This window comes from Oncorhynchus keta, chromosome 22 (assembly GCF_023373465.1).
Source record: "Oncorhynchus keta strain PuntledgeMale-10-30-2019 chromosome 22, Oket_V2, whole genome shotgun sequence".
Taxonomy (NCBI): domain Eukaryota; kingdom Metazoa; phylum Chordata; class Actinopteri; order Salmoniformes; family Salmonidae; genus Oncorhynchus; species Oncorhynchus keta.
In genome coordinates this window covers 38,673,000-38,695,299 of record NC_068442.1, presented here as the reverse complement: position 1 = coordinate 38,695,299, position 22,300 = coordinate 38,673,000, and the positions used below count along the sequence as shown (strand labels likewise).

Here is a 22,300-nt window from a genome sequence, read left to right as displayed (position 1 = left end):
TGAATGTTCAGCCTTAAGACATTATAAGACATACCACTTGCTTTAGCTATCTGTTTGGCAGATTGTACATGGCTGGGACAACCAAAACATGTGTGAAGATGAAATAAAACACAATGTTATCGTGAATGAAAATATATAGTTCTATTTACAGGTTAATTCATAGAAGAATTGTCACAGCATAAGAAATCTTGTAATTATAGCACTTCTGAAAAGTAATTATACACTTCTGAAAATTCTTTGGATGGCTCTAGATTATATTACTTAGTTTTTACATTGAAGTTTTCTTTTAAAAAATATGATATAGCAACCTAGCACAGATATTACATTTACAGCTGATGACATTTATTATCATGATATTAATAACAATAGTTATTGTGACGACTCCTGCTAGGTTGGCACACTGGCCTTGGTTTTGTTAACTATTTTGTTGTCATGTGTAGTACTTGGAAATGTAGAATATAAATTAGGATTTTTTCTTCTACTTCTCAGGAACATACTTCTACCTCCAGTTTTTATGGATGTATCCCTGCTAGGGCTAAAGTTACAGGTTAGTGTGTGCACATGGTGTTGCGCTTTGTATTTCTTTCTTTCTCTTCATTGGTGTTACAGATTATTTTTCATGTAGCACTTTTGCATTTTGGTCGGTGTTACACCTAGGCAACAAACTGCTATATTGAAACACTATTGCTGCAGCCTACCCTGTGGTCCTTCTGTAGCTCAGTTGGTAGAGCATGGCGCTTGTAACGCCAGGGTAGTGGGTTCGGTTCCCGGGACCACCCATAAGTAGTAAGTCGCTTTGGATAAAAGCGTCTGCTAAATGGCATATATTACCCTGGGGCGGCAGGGTAGCCTAGTGGTTAGAGCATTGGACTAGTAACCGAAAGGTTGCAAGTTCAAATCCCCGAGCTGACAAGGTACAAAATCTGTCATTCTGCCCTTGAACACTGTTCCAAGGCTGTCATTGAAAATAAGAATTTGTTCTTAACTGACTTGCCTGGTAAAATAAAATAAATACTTCTTATAGATACAGGCACACAAGTATTTTTCAGTCCGTTTTGTGCATGTGATATTTTTTCTCATTATTTTCTATGATGAACCTTTTTTCCACTGAATGGGATGTTTCCCAAAATACAAGGAAACAAGTGAAGTTGAGGGGTGGCATTTTGTGCCTCTTCAGTGACCAGTTTTTAGGTGTAGTGCCCAAACAACAGATCAACAACACTCTTTTTAGAACGTGTGATCTCTTTTTAATGCTTTTTTTCTGAGGGGTGTAGAACGGTTCTTGCCTATTTAATCAATGTGTTTGTGTGAATACATTCATTTTGGATTTAAATAAATATAAAACAATTCTAGAATGTCAGCTGAGGTTTTACACCACAATTGCATTGATAAATACTTCAGCACAAAGAGATGAATGTTTCAGAGTTTCTCTAGAACAGATTACATTGAATGTTGGTATCAACTGAATGGCATGGTTAAACTTGGAAAGATGACATTCTATATCTTTAAACACATTTGTAAATTGTTATCCATCAGCCTTTACATTGGAAAAGTTTAAGACATAATTTATCTGATGAAGGCCTATCTGCATGGATTTTAAATGGGGGAAAAAACACAAATATACAATCTTAAATAAAATGGGTGTGTTTATTGTATTTTGTATTAAACCTTGTCTTATTACTGATGTACATTATGTACATTCTTACTCAATTTTTACAAAACATTTTAGGTATACTAATGGTTCGCAAAAATACACCTCGAAAGTTTACACTTTGTCATACACCATCTATTCATCCACCAAAAATCGGGAGTTAACTGTAAACAAAAAGCCATACGAATGGAATATGAATAGAATATGACTATTACCCAATCTAGAAATGGTCTGCCACCACAAGGCTACCATCTGCAACGTGACTTGGGTATCACGTTGACTGTTTGTTTTTTTCAAAAGCACCGCCCCTTGATTACAGCAGTAGACCTTCCCGGTAGATTTAAATGAACAGAAACAAAACAGCACGAGAACGAATGGAATAAAGGACGAAAAGCAACAACAAACAGGAACTGATCTCGACTTTTTTTTAGTAGGTACAAGGATTATTTTCACGGGCTGTATAACGATTATTGTTCGTGTACAACATTTCATTTTGTGAAGATGAGACTTCGGTCTCGAAGTATTGCTGACCCTTCATCTGCACAGTTTAACGGTCGGCGGTCCTCGAAGAAAGGGGCTCCGAGCGTAACTCGGAAAAGGGTAAATCGATGAGCTTGTTTTGACCAAATATCTTGGAATAAGCTTAACTTTGAATGCGTCATACGCATTATCGTTGGCTTAAAACAATTTTGCTAGCCGAACTCACAATCGCTTGCTAACTAGCTAGCCGATTTGACAACCGTAAACAATGATGATGGTGTAGTAGCTAGCTAGAAAAATGCTCTTCGTCGCTAGGACACTTTTCACGCCACTTCGATACAGATACGACCGGAAGTGGTTTCTTGGCAGGTTATGAGAACATTTTCGCTAACCCTAGCCTTTTTTTTTAACCTGACACGTTAATTATCATAACCTGAATATGTACATTCTCAACCTACTACGAAAACGTTCATTCCGGTTGTAGATGTAACGAAGTGGCGTGAAAAGAGTATCCTCTTTGGCTAACTTCACAGTTCAACTGACCAGTTGGCCACCCTGAATGTATTTTTCGTTCTTACCCAAAACTATATATGCAATATTTTATCTCATTTATTATAATTGAACATAACCTGTCTGTAATATAAAATGGTGACTCATGTTTTTGTTTAATTTGACAAAGCATCACACTGGCTTTAGTTGATACAGGCAGGTAGTCATGTCTTACATTTCGCTTGAAATAGCTCCACGGATGTAGTGTCTGGCATCAAAAGTAGGTCGAGGGGGAAGGACTTGAACTAGTATCTATGTCGCCCATGCGCTCTGTTTTTACTATCACTGTAGCTAGATGTTTGTTAAATGTCAGTATACACACTGGTTGATTGAATTGAATCCTCCATAGGACAAAGACTCATAATAATGTGGTCATTAGTAGGTCAGTTGGTAGATTAGGGTGCTTGGAGCTCCAGGATAGTGGGTTCGTTTCCCATGACCCCCTGTACATACTATGTACGCATGACTGTAAGTCGCTTTGGATAAAGCCTTTTTCATCAAGGTTTGGGTCAGCCTGTATGTGAGACAACTTGCAGGTTTTTATACTAGTGCCCAATACTTTACTGACATACAGTTGGTGGGGGTAATTCTGATCCTTTTTATGTGAGCTTTTAGCTACTTTTTCAGACTGTCACAATTATATTTTCTGTGTGTAGGATGAATATGTACAACAGCCAGACAACCAGTCACTCTACCCTGATGATGATATCCCCACTGCTACAAAGCGCCCTCTTGTACAAGGGCGTGGGAGGAAAAGGGTGGCAGCTCCTGCCTATGAAGACGGAGAAGGTACCCATTTATTTTGGTGAATGCAATTGCTCTATTGTTTATTTCAAGATGTCAACTAAATACTGACAATCATTCTGTATTCATTTCTAGATCTGGGCTTCAAGACCCCCATTAATGTGCACCATCACCGGGTACTGTCGGAGCTAAACCCCTCCTCTCCCCTCAATTCCACTATGCGAAATATCTACTCCCCCATGGTCCGGTTCCTCACACCTACCAAGGAAAGTAAGTACCTCAAAGGTGGATTGGATGGGCTATGTTCGAAATTGCGTACTTGCACACTATTTAGTAAGCGATCCTGAGTGTGTGCGTTTTGGCTTTTGTATGTATATTACAAGTAGGGTAGTCTGCCTGGAAGGCCAGGGGCTAATTCATGGGTGTGCAGTGTTTGTGTTCAGATAGAACTATATTGTGTAGAACCGAACAGACATTCTTCTGTCTTGGAGAATAGGCCATCATGGTTTGGCACTTTCCTGAGTCCATTGGGTAGGCCTATTTGTTTACAGAGAAACTGTCACTTTCGGTTTCTAATAAACAAACTACTGTATAGGCCAGCAAGGACTTGCATGTGATTATTGAGGCAAGAGTAGATGAGGTCAGCACAGTAATGGCTCAATTGGTCCAGGGTGAATGAGTCTTATTCATTTGAATCAAGGCTGTTTTTTTTCTTCGTTTTTTAAAATCTATTCAGATGTGAGAACCCCCAGCAGTGGTGATGTGATGAGCCCAGAGCAGTGTGTGTTTGGCTATGGTTCCATCAGCCTTCTCGCTGGAGATGAGGACAATGATGACGTTTTCAGCCCGTGGGTTCATCCGTTTTTTGTTCTTGGTTCTGTGGAATGATTATAAGGCTGCATGCCATAACATATTATGAAATATAATGATGAAATACTTGATGAATTAGATCGCCTCAGGATCATCTTGGGGCTATGTCATAATGCAGGATCAAAGAGTTACCAGCAAACCGTCCATTGGTGTCAAATAACTCTGATAAGATAATCAACAGCTGGGCATCTAAAGAAGCTGGCCAGCCTGGCCAACATAATTGTTCCTGGTTTGTGATGCACTTCTGCTGAAATAATCCACTGCCCATACTTGCTGTCCTAATGTCTGTGGTTCTCAAGGACTCCCTTTTCCTGAAAGTAATTAATCCATTGTACTGTTGTATTTAGCTTTACCTTCATCAAGAACATTCCATCCAAATCCCAGCAATACAAACCATGCATACAAGACATCCCACCTAAGACGAGAAGTACGCCCCAAGCCACTCTAGTTTTAGATCTGGTGAGTGTTGGGTTTACCTTTGAGATTAGTGACTAATCAAAGCATTTACTTATGTAATTCCCATGCAAAGTATAATATATATTTTTAGGCGGGTCTGGTTTAGTCTAATATTTAGTTAGTATATTAATGTATCAGTAGGTTGTATTTCCATGATGATTACCAAGTTATATTATCATTCCATCAAAATTAAACACTGGGGTACCAATTGCTTGGATATTTTTTGTGTTCTAGGATGAAACACTCATTTACAGCTCTCTGAACCGGATTGAGAATGCAGAGTACACCTTTCGCACATGCTTTCAGGACAATCAGTACAAAGTTAGTGAATCAATCTGTTCATTTCAGACTTATAAGGCCTCAGGAAGGCAGTGATAAGGGCTTTTATCCTTTGCTTGAATGACCAGTGTTTATTTTTCAATAGGATGAATGTCTGTCTAATGATGGTAACATAAAATATTGTAATATTTTAATTCTCTTACCTCAATAGGTCTACATGATTCTACGACCACATGTGAAAGAATTTCTGGAAGCCATGACAAAACATTTTGAGGTATGTTTTGTATTTGTTGTTATTATGTGTGCAGTAGCCATGTGTTTTTATTTTTGCTACATGTTTAACTTTCCCCCATGTATGTTTATTGTTAAGAAGCCAGTTAATTGAATGACTCAAATGTGTTTTTCACAGATGTTTATTTATACATCGGCAAAGAAAGAATATGCAGGGAAAATACTGGACATCTTGGACCCGAAAAGAAGGCTGTTTCGGTATGAGAAGTAACATTTTTTAACTTTGGTTGCTGTCCTTTTGCAATGCTTGTTTTGCTGTATTGTGTTAGTGATATTGCAGCTGCAGAGTTCTGTGTACCAGAGACAGGCTGACAATCTCATCTACTTTGAATAATTTGAGGAATAGATTTCAGTTGATATTAGGTTGTACTTTAAATGGGTATAAATTATATCTCCTTTTGTAGACACTGTATATATCATGTACATAACTGATATCTTCTTTTGTAGACACCGTTTGTATCAACAGGACTGTACCTGTGTTCTTGGGCACTATGTCAAGGATTTGGGCGTACTTGAGAGGGACCTTGCTAAAACGGTGGTTTTGGACAATGCTCCACACACATACCCCTACCATGTGTGTTTACTGTGATGTTTTTCACTTAATTATACAATGCATATTTTTTTTATTTGGAAGCAGAGTGGAGTTTTATTAAATTTCCTGCTTTATTTCTGCAGCTGATGAATATGCTTCCCATCAAGAGCTGGTCTGGGGATAATGAGGACAAAGAACTTCAGAAGCTCATCCCGTATCTTGAGAGAGTGTCCGGAACAGTACGTTGACAGTGTTTTGCTATCCCACCTCCGGTGGCATACAAAGTATTATTTTCATTAAATTGTAGTGTTTCTTTTTGTTGCAATTTCCATAATTCACAACCTAGTTAGGTGTCTTCTAGGATTAAATCTCTTTTGACAAAACCAACATCACACATGCAACAGAGATCTCATTTGGGAGGTGGGTATGCCCCTGGGGTGTGGAAAAAGCAGAAAAACTAACCTTGAGTGAGTCTTAAACCCATGGCTAGTATTCTACAAATACCACATTTACATTTAAGTCATTTAGCAGACGCTCTTATCCAGAGCGACTTACAAATTGGTGCATTCACCTTATGACATCCAGTAGAACAGTCACTTTACAATAGTGCATCTAAATCTTAAAGGGGGGGGGGTGTGAGAAGGATTACTTGTCCTATCCTAGGTATTCCTTAAAGAGGTGGGGTACCAATTTAAAGTTACCACAAGTTAAAGCTGTTATCATATGTTTGGAAATGTAATTCAGAAAGACTGTGCCACTACTTTTATTCCACAAGAAACATCACCAGTGTTCTACAAAATAAATAGTGGATGTTTTTACTAACTTGAAGGCACCAATCTTCTGTAGGATGATTGCCGTGAGGTACTGACGAGGAGGACAGACCACTTTCACAGACTGCTCTCTGAGGATTGAGAAAAGGCTTCTGATCATTCTTCCATAAATGTTTTAATTGCAAACATGAACTATATCTACTATTCTAGTCCTTCTGTATAATCCCTGAATGACCAATGGGTTTCTGATAGTGTGTCAATTTAAAATGCAGAGATTCCCAAACATTTCTCACTCAGCCCAGCAATATATTGCTAATAGTTTAAAAATGAACTATTTGAATATAATGATGCAACTTAATATGTTCTTCATACTTAATCATCCTAATTTATTGACAGAAAATATATTTTTAGAAGCTGTTATGTAAATATTATTTGATTATTTTAGTGACATGATTGGATTTTTCACCTCAAAAAAAGCCAGAACAAGTTTATCTGTAAATAATAAAACAACTTAAACCATGCTGGTCTTTTTCAGAATCATTTGAGAAGTCTCCCGATGAATTTAGTCTTATTTGTCTGGTTGACCTCATGCACGAAAATGCAAATCTCCCTTTACGCTTGTCAAACTAGATTCTGACACTACTGCTTACATCTGCACTGGGGTCAGACGGGCTTCCTGTTTAGATTAAGACACTATGGAGCTGGTGCAAGATATGGCTCGGAAAACAACTCAATCCAGGAGGGAGTAATGCGTTGTTCTCCGAATTGTCCCATTATCCAAACTGTTACACCGAGAATCATTGAACGGCTGCTATTTTAAGTAAACTGCTATTTGTCCTCATTCTAGCTATCGGTACCTGCCGCAGTCATTGCGGAATGGCACATAGCGTTGAACAAAGGAGCTGATTAGCTGACACTGCCATTCCAAAATGGCTGCTTTAGCTTCTGCTACTTAGCATGAAGATGGAAAGGGCAATTTTCTGGAAAGACTAGTGGTCATTCAATCTCAATCTAATAGTTGGGATAATGGGACAATTCGGAGTACAATGTATTTCTCATCCCTGGGAATATCTCACTCCGGCTCCACGGTCTCTTTATCTAAATAGGAATCCTGTCCGACCCCAGTGCAGCTGTAAGCAAGTATAGGGTCAATCTATTCTGGCTACCTTTTACAGTGCCTTTGGCACACTATAGAAATGTCATGTGTCCTATGACTTCCATGGTTAGCCTATTTGTTTTTGTACGTGGAATTTTGACAATACATTTTTACCCCAAGAATTAATCAGAAACTAAACGTACCCCTCCCATTAAACGGACCTTTCCACCAAAGCTATAGTGGAATCCTACTCTAATGCCAGTTTCCCCCACATGTGGCAGGAACACAAAGACTGCTATTGTCTGCCTATTCTCTTACCTTTCTAAAGTTTCAACATGCTTCACAAATCAGTCTCAGGGGTTGGCACCTGGTCACCTTTCAGTCGACACTAAGGTCTGAGTGGGTTAATTTCATACTGCTTTTGGAAACCCGTCTAGAGTTTGCAAATCTGAGTTGAAATAACTTTGCATGTGATTTGTTTTTAATTCTCTGTGTGTGCCATAGCACTTTACGGGAGGCTGATTTATTTGATGATCAACTCCAGGTGACTTCCTGTTTTAAGTAATGTTTTATTTTCTAAATATCTGGACCAAACAGCAGAGCCCCAAACCCCCCCGGTGTATCCGCTTTGGATTTATTTGCTCCATATGGTCTGTGTGACATGGTACCCAGAAAGTGTGTGGGCGGGGGCTTAAACGTAGTATTTTGTCCGTCTTGAAATTTGATTCAGAAGTTGAGACTGTATACCAGATTCTAGAAGACAAAAGTTGGGGGAAGGAAAAAATAACGAAGAAATTGAAACAACAGTAATTCTGCCTCCCTAGAAAAAGTAAGTATATTAAGCATCTTTTAATCGAATAGAAAGAAGTGTGTAGCCTACTTTCTCTGTATGGATTTTGACTGTATGTCCATATGACTGTATAAACTAAGCTATTGAATAGTGGCTTCATCAGACCTAAATGATGAGGCTATCGTGTATATTGCTCCTCTTGTTATTATTAGTAATTTGATATGGGAATATTAGATGTATGTATTATTTATGATCAATAAACGACCACTTCAATCATCAAGTATCCTATTCAAAGAAAAATGGTAATATCCTAGTCAATGAATGCAACTGGCAACAATTAATCTGCAACAGAACAGAAAATGCACATTTTCTCTTGTGTGCGCGTTCCGTTTGTCAATTGGTCATTTCAATTCGATGCTTCACTTTCCAAAAGCTGCACAAAATGTTATGATAGTCTAGTAAATCCGTCTTTTGTTTGGAGAATGAACCCCAGTCGTGACGTGTTTGGTTTAGTTGCGTGTCAGTCCTAAAATCAGACGACGAGCCGCCCTCCACGATTGGCGCTGCCCCAAGGGCCGATTCCAAATTCAATTCCCAGATGTTCATAATACAGCCTGGCGCGAATGGGGTGGACCCTTTGAACCTCGCGTGCGGAGATGCAAACAATATCAATACGACCGATATTGTAATGTTATTGTAGGGTTCACATAGTAAATGTGAAATTGTCTATCTGCAGTTATTTCTGTAGGCTGTGCGACTATGACAGGGCGTCAAGCCACCAACCCAGAAGATGGCAAAGAGATTGACAGTGTGAAGGAGTCCATCAGTGACATCATCAATCAACTGCAGGATATTGACCCTGCCAGGCTGTCATTCTCTCCATTCCTCGACCTGGACACCCAGATCTCTTTAGCACCAGTGTCTGACAGTCCTGAATCTTCAGTGGAGGAGCTCCACTCCTCTTCTCACTCAGTCATGGGCTCTCACCACTCCCTGGAAGCCCTGCCAGCTGATCAACTTGTCCGTAAGTGATAATCGAACAAACACATTTTTTGAGTGCCACTAATTAAACATGCAGATTGGGTGACATTCATTATTCACAACATTGAACATATGGTGGCAGAAAGATGTTGATTATGCTTTGTTTTGTACAGAGCTTGATTCCTGCCACCAGCAACCCAGCGAGGGCTTCAAAGCAGAGCGAAGACCGCAAGAGGGGAAAGAGGGAGTTCAGGATGGAACTATTTCAAGTCCGATTGCTCTTGTGCAGAATTTGGAAGACCCGGTGGAAAACTGCATCAGCACTCCAAATCTAGCCTCTCGCAGAGACATTCCCAATGGCACAGACACACAGAGATGGAGTCCAGAATCCAACAATCTGGAGTCCACTATTGATGAAGGCCAACCGTTGCTCGGCTTGCCACCGGAGAGCATAGAGTTGACTATGTGGAGTTCCCAAGATCAAGAGACTTGTGAGGCTGTCCCAGAGGTGGCAGACAAGAGACTGTGGTGCTGCTGCTGTAGATGTTGCCAAAGTGGCCGTGTTCCTGCTGTGTGCTCAGTCCTGGCCTCCCTTCTGATTACTGCAGGGCTTCTCTATGCACTTTATTTCTATGTTCCCATAGATTCCCCAGACTGCCCTGACATGGTCAGCCGCCTCACTTTCACACTTTGCTGCTGTGCCGTAGCTGCAGTCCCCATCTTGTTGGGTATGTCTGAATAATTGTTTTCATATGCGACTCAAACAACACAACTGTCACACTGGACACAGACATTAGTTCAACATCTAGTTTAGATTTAAATTTGGTTGTTGTCAACAAACGTGAAATAAAAAAAATCACGTAATTGGATTTAGGTAAAAAGTTGGGTGAAAAGATGTAATCCCCTTATGTTGATGACATGGATTCCATGATTACATGGAAACAATGTTGATTCAACCAGTTTTTGCTCAGTGGGGTGCCTTTTTATACTGAGCTCTACAAACCTACTTATTTAGATGGAGCAATCAATCTCCCAAAAAGCTCTTGAATGCAGTATTACGTTATTTTAGGTTTTCTAGTAGTCCACGTCTCATAATTTGTCTAAGGCTTAGTCTTTGTCAACACATTCAACCTCAAGGCAATGCAAGTCTTACTGAAGCACTGGCAATTTCCTCCCCTTTCTTATAAATAGCTTAACATGGAAACTAGAATAGAAAAGATGAGGGTAACTAGTTCTCCAGTCTCCTGGGCAGTGTCCCAATAGTTTCTCATTACTTTCCTCATCTCCTTTTCTTTCTACTGAAAGGACTTGACTGTAGAAAGCAACATGGCTAAAAACAAATCCTTTCACATATTTGGCTTTCAAGTGTTATTAGTCGAATGTTCAAGCAGAAACGGAGGGTATTATCAAAGACTGGACTAAGCATCAGTTCAAAAGCAATCAGTTAAAAAAAATAGGATGCTGAAGACTCATAATGCCAGACAAAGTCAAACAGACCATTAGGTGTTTTGTGTTGTGTTTCCAAATGTGAATACTAAAATATCTATTACTCCCCCTCTAGCTATGCTGATTGGTGCTATGTGCCAGTTCTGCACTGGGTCTTTAAATCCAGCTGAGGCTCCCCACAGAAGACCGGCCATTCAGCAGCTGTTTGTCTCTGCGTCTATGGAGCAGTTGTTTCTCTACGTTCTCAATCTGTTGGTTCTGGCTACATTCCTGCCTCAAGACCAGCTGCGGGTGGTGCCCATTTTGACTGGCGTTTTCGTTGGTGGGAGGTGAGTGGTTTCAAAGTCATTGATTGCTCAGTGAGTGAAAAGAGTGACATCTCTAGAATGGACGGCAGGTAGCTTAGCGGTTAGGAGCATTGGGCTAGAAACTGAAAGGTTATTGGTTCAAATCCCCAAGCCGACTAGGTGAAAAATCTGTCTGCCCTTTAGCGAGGCACGTAACCATTATTGCTCCAGGGTGCCCATGAATAATGGCTGATCCCTGGCTCTGACCCCATTCTCCAAGGGTGTCGGGAGTGGGATATGCAAAAATCAAATATCCAATTCACACATGCACATATGTGAAATAGGACAAATGTAAGCACCTAATTATTATAAAGCTGAACATGTTTTAAGTTTATCCTCATTTTATTCCTATAGGCTTATCTACTGGCTCTGCTTCCACATATGTAGCCCCTGGAGAGGCTTTGGATCGGGACTCACTGTTTTCCCACTCCTTGCCATGGTGGCTTTCAATTTGTACTGTCTGTACAACTTGAGCCTCAGACAGCTGCTCTTTGGGTCGGAGGACACACTCTATTATCAGACCACCCCTTCATCTTGGCCTCTGGAGGTGTCACAGAGCTCCAGTGGCAAATCAGATAGTATCATACCCACGGACATCTTGGAAACTCAGTAAGGAGGAGAGCACTGTCCCTTATAACTTAAAGAGAAAGCTTAGAACCCAGAAATAGCCCATTCCTGTGGTCTGAAGTTCAGCAGAGCTTCACAGAATGCCACTAACCTCTAAGTCTGTAAAGGCTTAAGTTGTATTTTGCTCCTCATATACAGGACCTTTTTATGTGGATTCATGCTTATTATCTGAAATGCAAGAGCCGTTCCTCCCTTTAGTTGTGGAGGAAGTCTTTGAACAATGTTCTACTTCTAAATGTGTGTCCTTTTAAGCTATTCCAGTGCCTATATTTAATGTTTTGTGAAGTACTTTGACTTAAAAGTTATAATTGCAAATGGATGGATATTCTACCAATTGATGTGTTCTTATAAAAACCACTGAATGCAACTTGGGTCCCAAATAGACATTTATCTTATCCATCCAAAAGTTTGTAAATGATACTGAAGTAACAATAAAAGCTATTTGGAAAATAATTTCTGCTGTTTCTGTTAGTCGACAGAATTTTATTATTGGTGACTTTAATGTTGACTGAAGCGAGTCAAATTCCTCTTGAAGTGAAGTATTGGGAATGTTGGTGTTGGGAATGAGATGTTCTCTCGCTGTTCTCTGCCTGGTCTTCTGTAATACGGAAGACCACCATCTCCACATTCCTAGCCTCCTCACTGCTGCTATGACTGGTGCTGCTGTCCACTTCGTTCCTGGCAGCGACACATGGTAGGAACACCCTGCTCACCATCCATGTAATCGCCCACATGATGCACAAAATCACCAGCGGCCCTCCCATCAGGATACCAAGAACTGCTGCCGTCCGCTCCATGCCACTGGTCACTTTACCTCTGTGGTCCCAGGGGTAGACAGGGGGGCTACAGGTACCAAGACGAAAATCCAAGATAGAATACGGAGGGCAGTCCAGACAGTTTGTGTCCTGTTTCCCAAAACAAGTGTGGCAGTTGTGATGGCAGGGTAAGCATTTCCGATGGGAACGGGTGCTGTTTCCATCTGACTCATAGTAGTGAGGTGGACAGGACATTAGGCAGATGCTCTCAAACACGTACAATGGGTAGACACACTCTAAAAAAGGAGGATCCTTACTTGGTTAGTAACATTTTCAAACTGTCATAGAATGTGACAAAGTGTGCAACTGTTTCATTGTAAAATATAGTGAACAAAAATATAAAACGCAACGTGTAAAGTGTTGAAATAAAAGATTCCAGATATTCTCCATATACACAAAAAGTGTATTTCAAATCTAATTGTATTTGTCACATGCGCCGAATAGAAGAGGAGTAGTAGACCTTAGTTAAATGCTTACTTACAAGCCCTTAACCGACAATGCAGTTAAGAACAATAAGTTTTAAGTAAAAAAAATGGATAAATAAAAATAACTAAAGAGCAGCAGTAAAATAACAGTAGCGAGGCTATATACAGGGGCTACTGGTACAGAGTCAATGTGCGGGGGCACAGGTTAGTTAAGGTAATTGAAGTAATATGTACATGTAGGCAGATTTAAAGTGACTATACATAGATAACAGAGTTACAGTAGTGTAAAAGAGGGGGGGGGGGCAATGCAATAGTCTGGGTAGCCATTTGATTAGCTGTTCAGGAGTCGTATGGCTTGGGTTTAGAAGCTGTTAAGAAGCCTTTGGGACCTAGACTTGGCACTCCGGTACCGCTTGCCATGCGGTAGCAGAGAACAGTCTATGACTAGGGTGACTGGAGTCTAACAATTTTTAGGGCCTTCCTCTGACACCGCCTGGTATAGCGGTTCTGCATGGCAGGGAGCTTGGACCCAGTTATGTACTGGGCTTTACGTACTACCCTCTGTAGTGCCTTGCGGTCGGAGGCCGAGCAGTTGAAATACCAGGCGGTGATGCAACCCCTCAGGATGCTCTCAATGGTGCAGCAGTAGAACTTTTTGAGGATCTGAGGACCCATGCCAAATCTTTTCAGTCTCCTGAGGGAGAATAGGCTTTGTGCCCTCTTAATGACTGTCTTGGTGTGTTTGGACCATGATATTTTGTTGGTGATGTGGACACCAAGGAACTTGAAGCTCTCAACCTGCTCCATTACAGCCCTGTCGATGAGAATGGGGGTGTGCTCAGTCCTCCAGTCCACAATTATCTCCTTCGTCTTGATCACATTGAGGGAGAGGTTATCCTGCCACTACATGGATTAGGTCTCATCGTTGTCGGTGATCAGGCCTACCACTGTTGTGTCATCTTCAAACTTAATGATAGTGTTGGAGTCGTGCCTGGCCATGCAGTCATGAGTGAACAGGGAGTACAGGAGCGGACTGAACACCTGTGAGGGACCCCCGTGTTGAGGATCAGCATGGCAAATGTGTTGTTACCTGCCCTTGCCACTTCGGGGCAGCACGTCAGGAAGTTCAAGATCCAGTTGCAGAGGGAGGTGTTTAGTCCCAGAGTCCTTAGCTTAGTGATGAGCTTTGAGGGCACTATGGTGTTGAACACATACATAACTATGACAGACAAAATGAGGGAAAAAATCCAGAAAATCACATTGTAGGATTTTTAATGAATTTATTTGCAAATTATGATGGGCAATAAATCCATTAAAAATCCTACAATGTGATTTTCTGGATTTTTTTTCTCATTTTGTCAGTCAGAGTTGAAGTGTACCTATGATGAAAATTAGAGGCCTCTCTCATATTTTTAAGTGGGAGAACTTGCCCAATTGGTGGCTGACTAAATACTTTTTTGCCCCACTGTAGGTGTACCTTTTGTCCAGGTGGGAAAGGGCAGTGTTTGGTGCGATTGAGTCAAACTGGACTGGGTCTAGGGTTTCTGGGATAATGGTGTTAATGTGAGCTATGACTAGCCTTTCAAAGCACCTAATGGCTACAGATGTGAGTGCTACTAGTCGGTTGTCATTTAGGCAGGTCACCTTAGTGTTCTTAAGCACAGGGACTATGGTGGGCTGTTTGAAACGTGTTGGTCAGGGACAGGTTGAAAATATCTGTGAACACACTTGCCAGTTGGTCAGCGCATGCTCGGAGTACACGTCCTGGTTATCCATCTGGCCCCGCGGCCTTGTGAATGTTGACCTGTTTAAAGGTCTTACTCACATCAGCTATGGAGCGCTTGATCACACAGTCGTCTGGTACAGCTGATGCTCTCATACATGCTTCAGTGTTGCTTTCCTCGAAGCGAGCATAGAAGTAATTTAGCTAGTCTGGTAGGCTTGTGTCACTGGGCAGCTTGCAACTGTGCTTCCCTTTGTAGTCTAATAGTTTTTAAGCTCTGCCAAATCTGATGAGGGTCGGAGCTGGTGTAGTAGGATTCAATCTTAGTGCTGAATGTACACTTTTGCCTGTTTGATGGTTCGTCTAAGGGCATAGAGGGATTTCTTTTTGGGCGTCCAGGTTAGAGTCCCGTTCCTTGAAAGCGGCAGCTCTACCCTTTAGCTCAGTGCAGATGTTGCCTCTAATCCATGGCTTCTGGTTGGGATATGTTTGCACAGTCACTGTGGGGACGACATCATCAATGCACTTATTGATGAAGCCAGTAACTGATGTGGTGTACTCCTCAATGCCATCGGAAGAATCCCGGAACATATTCCAGTCTGTGCTAGCAAAACACTCATGTAGCTTACCATCTGCGTCATCTGACCACTTCTTTATTGACCGAGTCACTGGTGCTGCCTGCTTTAGTTTTTGCTTGCAAGCAGGAATCAGGAGGATAGAATTATGGTCCAACTTGCCAAGTGGATGGCGAGAGAGAGCTTTGCTATCCATCTCTGTTTGTGGAGTAAAGGTGGTCTAGAGTATTTTTTTCCATCTGGTTGCACATTTAACATGCTGGTAGAAATGAGGTAAAATGGATTTAAGTTTCTTTGCATTAAAGTCCCCGGCCACCAGGAGCGCCGCCTCTAGATGATAATTTTCCTCTTTGCTTATGGCCGTATACAGCTCATTGAGTGCGGCCTTAGTGCCAGAATTGGTTTGTGGTGGTAAAAGACAGCTACGAAAAATATATATATATACTATTTACCAAGAGAGTTTATGGTCTAAAGCTGATCATGAGATACTATACCTCAAGCGAGCAAAACCTTGAGACTTCCTTACTATTAGATTTTGTGCACCCCCGTTGTTTACAAATATACACAGACCGCCACCCCTTGTCTTACCGGAGGCGGCTGTTTAATCTTATCGATGCAGCGTAAACCCCGCCAGCTGTATGTTATTCATGTCACCGTTCAGCTACGACTCAGTGAAACATAAAATATTACAGTTTTTAATGTCCCGTTGGTAGGATATTCGTGATCGTAGTTTGTCTATTTGATATCCAATGATTGTACGTTGGCTAATAGGACTGATGGTAGAGGCAGATTACCCACTCACCGATGGATCCTTACAAGGCACCCCAACCTACATCCCTGATATCTCTGTCCCTTTCTCATGCGAATCACAGGGATTTGGGCCTTGTCGGGTGTCCGAAGTAAATCCTAAGCGTCTGACTTGTTAAAGAAAAAAATCTTTGTCCAGTACGAGGTGAGTAATCGCTGTCCTGATATCTAGAAGCTCTTTTTGGTCATAAGAGACGGTGTCAGAAACATTATGTACAAAATAAGATACAAATAACGCCAAAAAAACCACACACAATAGCACAATTGGTTAGGAGACTGTAAAACGGCAGCCATCTCCTCCAAATGTCTTGCACAAATTTGTTTACATCTCTGTTAGTGAGAATTTCTCCTTTGCCAAGATAATCCATCCAACAGACAGGTGTGGCATATCAAGAAACTGATTAAACAGCATAATCTTTACACAGGTGAACCTTGTGCTAGGGACAATAAAATATCACTTTAAAATGTGCAGTTTTGTCACACAACACAATGCCACAGATGCCTCAAGTTTTGAAGGAGCGAGCAACCAGAGCTGTTGCCAGAGAATTTAATGTTCATTTCTCTACCATAAGCCGTTTTAGAGAATTTGGCAGTACGTCCAACCGGCCTCACAACCGCAGACCACATGTAACCATGCCAGCCCAGGACCTCCACATCCGGCTTCTTCTCCTGCGGGATCGTATTAGACCAGCCACCCGAGCAGCTGATGGAACTGAGGAGTATTTCTGTCTGTAATAAAGCCCTTTTGTGGGCAAAAACTCTTTCTGATTGGCTGGGCCTGTCTCCCCAATGGGTGGGCCTACGCACCTGCCAGGTCAAGTTAAAATCCATAGATTAGGGCCTAATGAATTTATTTAAATTGCCTGATATCCTTAAATGAACTGAACTGTTTTTTAAGTGCTTTGAGAGACTAGTCAAGGACCATATCACCTACACCCTACCTGACACCCTAGACGCACTCCAATTTGCTTACCGCCCAAATAGGTCCACAGACGATGCAATCTCAACCACACTGCACACTGCCCTAAACCCATCTGGACAAGAGGAATACCTATCTGAGAATGCTGTTCATCGACTACAGCTCAGCATTTAACACCATAGTACCCTCCAAACTCGTCATCAACCTGTGCAACTGGGTACTGGACTTAGTAGGTAACAACATCTCCACCCCGCTGATCCTCAACACTGGGGTGCGTTCTGAGCCCTCTCCTGTAGTCCCTGTTCACCCACGACTGCGTGGCCACGCACGCCTCCAACACAATCATCAAGTTTGCGGACGACACTACAATGGTAGGCTTGATTACCAACAACGACGAGACGGCCTACAGGGTGGAGGCGAGGGCCCTCGGAGTGTGGTGTCAGGAAAATAACCTCACACTCAACGTCAACAAAACTAAGGAGATGATTGTGGACTTTGGGAAACAGCAGAGGGAGCACCCCCCTATCCACATCGATGGGACAGTAGTGAAGAGGGTAGTAAGCTTTAAGTTCCTCGGCATACACATCACAGACAAACTGAATTGGTCCACCCACACAGACAGCGTTGTCTAGAAAGCGCAGCAGCGCCTCTTCATCCTCAGGAGGCTGAAGAAATTTGGCTTGTCACCAAAAGCACTCACAGACTTCTACAGATGCACTATCGAGCGCATCCTGTCGGGCTGTATCACCGCCTGGTACGGCAACTGCTCCGCCCACAACCGTAAGGCTCTCCAGAGGGTAGTGAGGTCTGCACAACGGGGGCAAACTACCTGCCCTCCAGGACACCTACACCACCCGATGTCACAGGAAGGCCATAAAGATCATCAAGGACAACAACCACCCGAGCCACTGCCTGTTCACCCCGCTATCATCCAGAAGGCGAGGTCAGTACAGGTGCATCAAAGCAGGGACCGAGAGACTGAAAAACAGCTTCTATCTCAAGGCCATCAGACTGTTAAACAGCCACCACTAACATTGAGTGGCTGCTGCCAACACACAGACTCAACTCCAGCCACTTCAATAATGGGAATTGATGGAAATTAATGTAAAATATATCACTAGCCACTTTAAACAATGCTACTTAATACACTGCTCAAAAAAAATAAAGGGAACACTTAAACAACACAATGTAACTCCAAGTCACTTCTGTGAAATCAAACTGTCCACTTAGGAAGCAACACTGATTGACAATACATTTCACATGCTGTTGTGCAAATGGAATAGACAACAGGTGGAAATTATAGGCAATAAGCAAGACACCCCCAATAAGGGAGTGGTTCTACAGGTGGTGACCACAGACCACTTCTCAGTTACTATGCTTCCTGGCTGATGTTTTGGTCACTTTTGAATGCTGGCGGTGCTTTCACTCTAGTGTTAGCATGAGACGGAGTCTACAACCCACTCAAGTGGCTCAGGTAGTGCAGCTCATCCAGGATGGCACATCAATGCGAGCTGTGGCAAGAAGGTTTGCTGTGTCTGTCAGCGTAGTGTCCAGAGCATGGAGGCGCTACCAGGAGACAGGCCAGTACATCAGGAGACGTGGAGGAGGCCGTAGGAGGGCAACAACCCAGCAGCAGGACCGCTACCTCCGCCTTTGTGCAAGGAGGAGCAGTAGGAGCACTGCCATAGCCCTGCAAAATGACCTCCAGCAGGCCACAAATGTGCATGTGTCTGCTCAAACGGTCAGAAACAGACTCCATGAGGGTGGTATGAGGGCCCGACGTCCACAGGTGGGGGTTGTGCTTACAGCCCAACACCGTGCAGGACGTTTGGCATTTTCCAGAGAACACTAAGATTGGCAAATTCGCCACTGGCGCCCTGTGCTCTTCACAGATGAAAGCAGGTTCACACTGCGCACATGTGACAGACGTGACAGAGTCTGGAGACACCTTGGAGAACGTTCTGCTGCCTGCAACATCCTCCAGCCTGACCGGTTTGGTGGTGGGTCAGTCATGGTGTGGAGTGGCATTTCTTTGGAGGGCCGCACAGCCCTCCATGTGCTCGTCAGAGGTAGCCTGACTGCCATTAGGTACCGAGATGAGATCCTCAGACCCCTTGTGAAACCATATGCTGGTGCGGTTGGCCCTGGGTTCCTCCTAATGCAAGACAATGCTAGACCTCATGTGGCTGGAGTGTGTCAGCAGTTCCTGCAAGAGGAAGGCATTGATGCTATGGACTGGCCCGCCCGTTCCCCAGACCTGAATCCAATTGAGCACATCTGGGACATCATGTATATCATGTCTCGTTCCATCCACCAACGCCACGTTGCACCACAGACTGTCAAGGAGTTAGCGGATGCTTTAGTCCAGGTCTGGGAGGAGATCCCTCAGGAGACCATCCGCCACCTCATCAGGAGCATGCCCAGGCGTTGTAGGGAGGTCATACAGGCACGTGGAGGCCACACACACACTACTGAGCCTCATTTTGACTTGTTTTAAGGACATTACATCAAAGTTGGATCAGCCTGTAATGTGGTTTTCCACTTTAATTTTGAGTGTGACTCCAAATCCAGACCTCCATGGGTTGATCAATTTCATTTCCATTGATAACTTTTGTGTAATTTTGTTGTCAGCACATTCAACTATGTAAAGAAAAAAGTATTTAATAAGAACATTTCATTCATTCAGATCTAGGATGTGTTATTTTAGTGTTCCCTTTATTTTTTTGAGCAGTGTATAATGTTTACATACCCTACATTACTCATCTCATATGTATATGTATATACTGTACTCTATATCATCTACTGCATCTTTATGTAATACACGTATCACTAGCCACTTTAAACTATGCCACTTTGTTTACATACCCTACATTACTCATCCCATATGTATATACTGTACTCGATACCATCTACTGCATCTTGCCTATGCCGTTCTGTACCATCACTCATTCATATATCTTTATGTACATATTCTTTATCCCTTTACACTTGTGTGTGTATAAGGTAGTAGTTTTGGAATTGTTAGGTTAGATTACTCGTTGGTTATTACTGCATTGTCGGAACTAGAAGCACAAGTATTTCGCTACACTCGCATTAACATCTGCTAACCATGTGTATATGACAAATACATTTGATTTGATTTGTAATAAGTCAAATCATTAATTGTCGCATGTTGAGTTTATATTTTTGTTCAGTATAAATTCAGGTTATGGTTGATGTTGCTGCCTACCTTCACAGCTGCCATCAGAGTTCCCCACTGCACACTGCTGTATCACTGCTCTCTCCATGCGACGGTCTGCCATGCGTTCATCTGTCCCATGTAACTCCAGATGAAATTTCAACAGGATGCCTATGGACAAAGAAAAAAACGAGTTTGTGCTTTTGAGTACATTGTGCAATGGACGTTTTCTACAATCTAAAGCATACAAATCCTGTCCTAAATTGTAACTGTGTGAGAAATTATGGAACACAAACAAATCATGAGTACATTGAGTAGTATCTTTTGATGAGGTGTGCGCTTGAACGGGAAGGACGACAAAAGAAGAAAGCGAGAGCCAAACAGTGCCAGCCTCTGTTACATCAGCTGCAGCACTGTGTAACGCTCGTCCTCTTCTTCATACGAGGAGTAAGAGAGATCGGACCAATTTGCAGCGTGGTAAGTGTCCATTTTAATATGTAAAACTGAACACTACAAAATAACAAAGTGAAACAAACGAAACAGTCCCGTGTGGCACAAACATGGAAAATAACTATCCACAACTCAAGTGGGAAAAACAGGCTGCCTAAGTATGGTTCTCAATCAGAGACAACGATTGCCAGCTGCCTCTGATTGAGAACCATACCAGGCCAAACACAGAGAAATGGAAAACATAGAACACAAAACATAGAATGCCCACCCCAACTCACACCCTGACCAAACTAAAACAGAGACATAAAAAAGGAACCAAGGTCAGGACGTGACAGTATCCCCACCCCCCCAAAGGTGCGGACTCCGCCCACAAAGCCTAAACCCATAGGGAAGGGTCTGAGTGGGCTACTGTCCGCGGTGGCGGCTCTGGCACGGGTCGTGGACCCCACTCCACCTTAGTCTGGGCCCACTTAGGTGGCGCCTTTGGAGCGGCGACCCTCGCCGCCGACCCCGAACTGGGGACCATTTCCACGGGCCCCGAATAGACGGGAGACTCTGGCAGCGCCGGAGTGAAAGGCGACTCTGGCAGCGCCTGACTGACAGACGGCTCTGGCAGCTCCTGACTGACTGGCGGCTCTGGCAGCTCCTGACTGACGGGCGGCTCTGGCAGCTCGTGACTGACGGGCGGCTCTGGAAGCACTGGACAGGAGGGAGACTCTGGAAGCACTGGACAGGAGGGAGACTCTGGAAGCGCTGGACAGGAGGGAGACTCTGGAAGCGCTGGACAGGAGGGAGCACCTGGAGGGAGGAGATGGAGAGACAGCCTGGTGCGTGGATGAGGCACCGGATGGACCGGACCGTGGAGGCGCACTGGAGGTCTCGAGCACCGAGCCTGCACAACCCTACCTGGCTGGATACTCCCCGTCGCCAGGCCAGTGCGGCAAGGTGGAACAGACCGCACTGGGCTGTGCTGGCGAACCAGGGACACCGTGCGTAGGGCTGGTGCCATGTACCCCGGCCCGAGGAGACGCACTGGAGACCAGATGAGCTGAGCAGTCTTCATGGCACCTGGCTCGATGCCCACTCTAGCCCAGCCGATACGAGGCGCTGCGATGTAACGCACCGGGCTATGGCTGCGCACCGAGTTGGCTCAGGTCTCCTACCTGACTTAGCCACACTCCCCGTGTGCCACCTCCCAAGACATTTTTGGGGCTGCCTCTCGGGCTTCCTTGCCAGCCGTGTTCCCTCAAAGCGCTGGCTCCCATTACCTGCTGCCTCCGCTCTCCTGGCTGCCTCCACCTGTTCCCATGGGAGGCGATCCCTTCCAGCCAGGATCTCCTCCCATGTGTAGGAACCCTTCCCGTCCAGCATGTCCTCCCATGTCCATGAGTCCTGAGATCGCTGCTGCTGCCCGTTACCACACTGCTTGGTCCTTTGGTGATGGGTGATTCTGTAATGCTCGTCCTCTTCTTCTGACGAGGAGTAAGAGAGATCAGACC

At 43.3% G+C, this 22,300-nt stretch overlaps 2 protein-coding genes across 2 annotated transcripts; both read left to right on the top strand.

Annotated features, from left to right (window-relative positions):
- Nucleotides 1-1,937: 1,937 nt before the first annotated feature.
- Nucleotides 1,938-7,142, top strand: ctdspl3 (CTD (carboxy-terminal domain, RNA polymerase II, polypeptide A) small phosphatase like 3). The gene is made up of 11 exons (XM_035798951.2): nt 1,938-2,251; nt 3,337-3,469; nt 3,560-3,694; nt 4,161-4,272; nt 4,642-4,753; nt 4,985-5,071; nt 5,241-5,303; nt 5,439-5,518; nt 5,768-5,894; nt 5,996-6,091; nt 6,699-7,142. The coding sequence occupies exons 1-11, from the start codon at nt 2,153-2,155 to the stop codon at nt 6,762-6,764; spliced, it is 1,110 nt and encodes a 369-aa protein (XP_035654844.1). The 5' UTR covers nt 1,938-2,152; the 3' UTR covers nt 6,765-7,142.
- Nucleotides 7,143-7,383: 241 nt separating this feature from the next.
- On the top strand, nt 7,384-12,368 carry LOC118401444 (transmembrane protein 79-like). Its single transcript, XM_035798950.2, has 5 exons — nt 7,384-8,547; nt 9,245-9,532; nt 9,663-10,217; nt 11,051-11,264; nt 11,637-12,368. The coding sequence occupies exons 2-5, from the start codon at nt 9,268-9,270 to the stop codon at nt 11,893-11,895; spliced, it is 1,293 nt and encodes a 430-aa protein (XP_035654843.1). The 5' UTR covers nt 7,384-8,547; nt 9,245-9,267; the 3' UTR covers nt 11,896-12,368.
- Nucleotides 12,369-22,300: the final 9,932 nt, after the last annotated feature.

What these genes read in the sequence shown, in the direction of transcription:
- ctdspl3 (XM_035798951.2), top strand. Translation starts at nt 2,153, where the DNA reads ATGAGACTTCGGTCTCGAAGTATTGCTGACCCTTCATCTGCACAGTTT. An exon ending in TGCCTATGAAGACGGAGAAG is followed by an intron (nt 3,470 to 3,559) that starts GTACCCATTTAT and finishes ATTCATTTCTAG; the next exon opens with ATCTGGGCTTCAAGACCCCC. An exon ending in CCATGACAAAACATTTTGAG is followed by an intron (nt 5,304 to 5,438) that starts GTATGTTTTGTA and finishes TGTTTTTCACAG; the next exon opens with ATGTTTATTTATACATCGGC.
- LOC118401444 (XM_035798950.2), top strand. Translation starts at nt 9,268, where the DNA reads ATGACAGGGCGTCAAGCCACCAACCCAGAAGATGGCAAAGAGATTGAC. An exon ending in GCCAGCTGATCAACTTGTCC is followed by an intron (nt 9,533 to 9,662) that starts GTAAGTGATAAT and finishes TGTTTTGTACAG; the next exon opens with AGCTTGATTCCTGCCACCAG. An exon ending in TGCAGTCCCCATCTTGTTGG is followed by an intron (nt 10,218 to 11,050) that starts GTATGTCTGAAT and finishes CTCCCCCTCTAG; the next exon opens with CTATGCTGATTGGTGCTATG.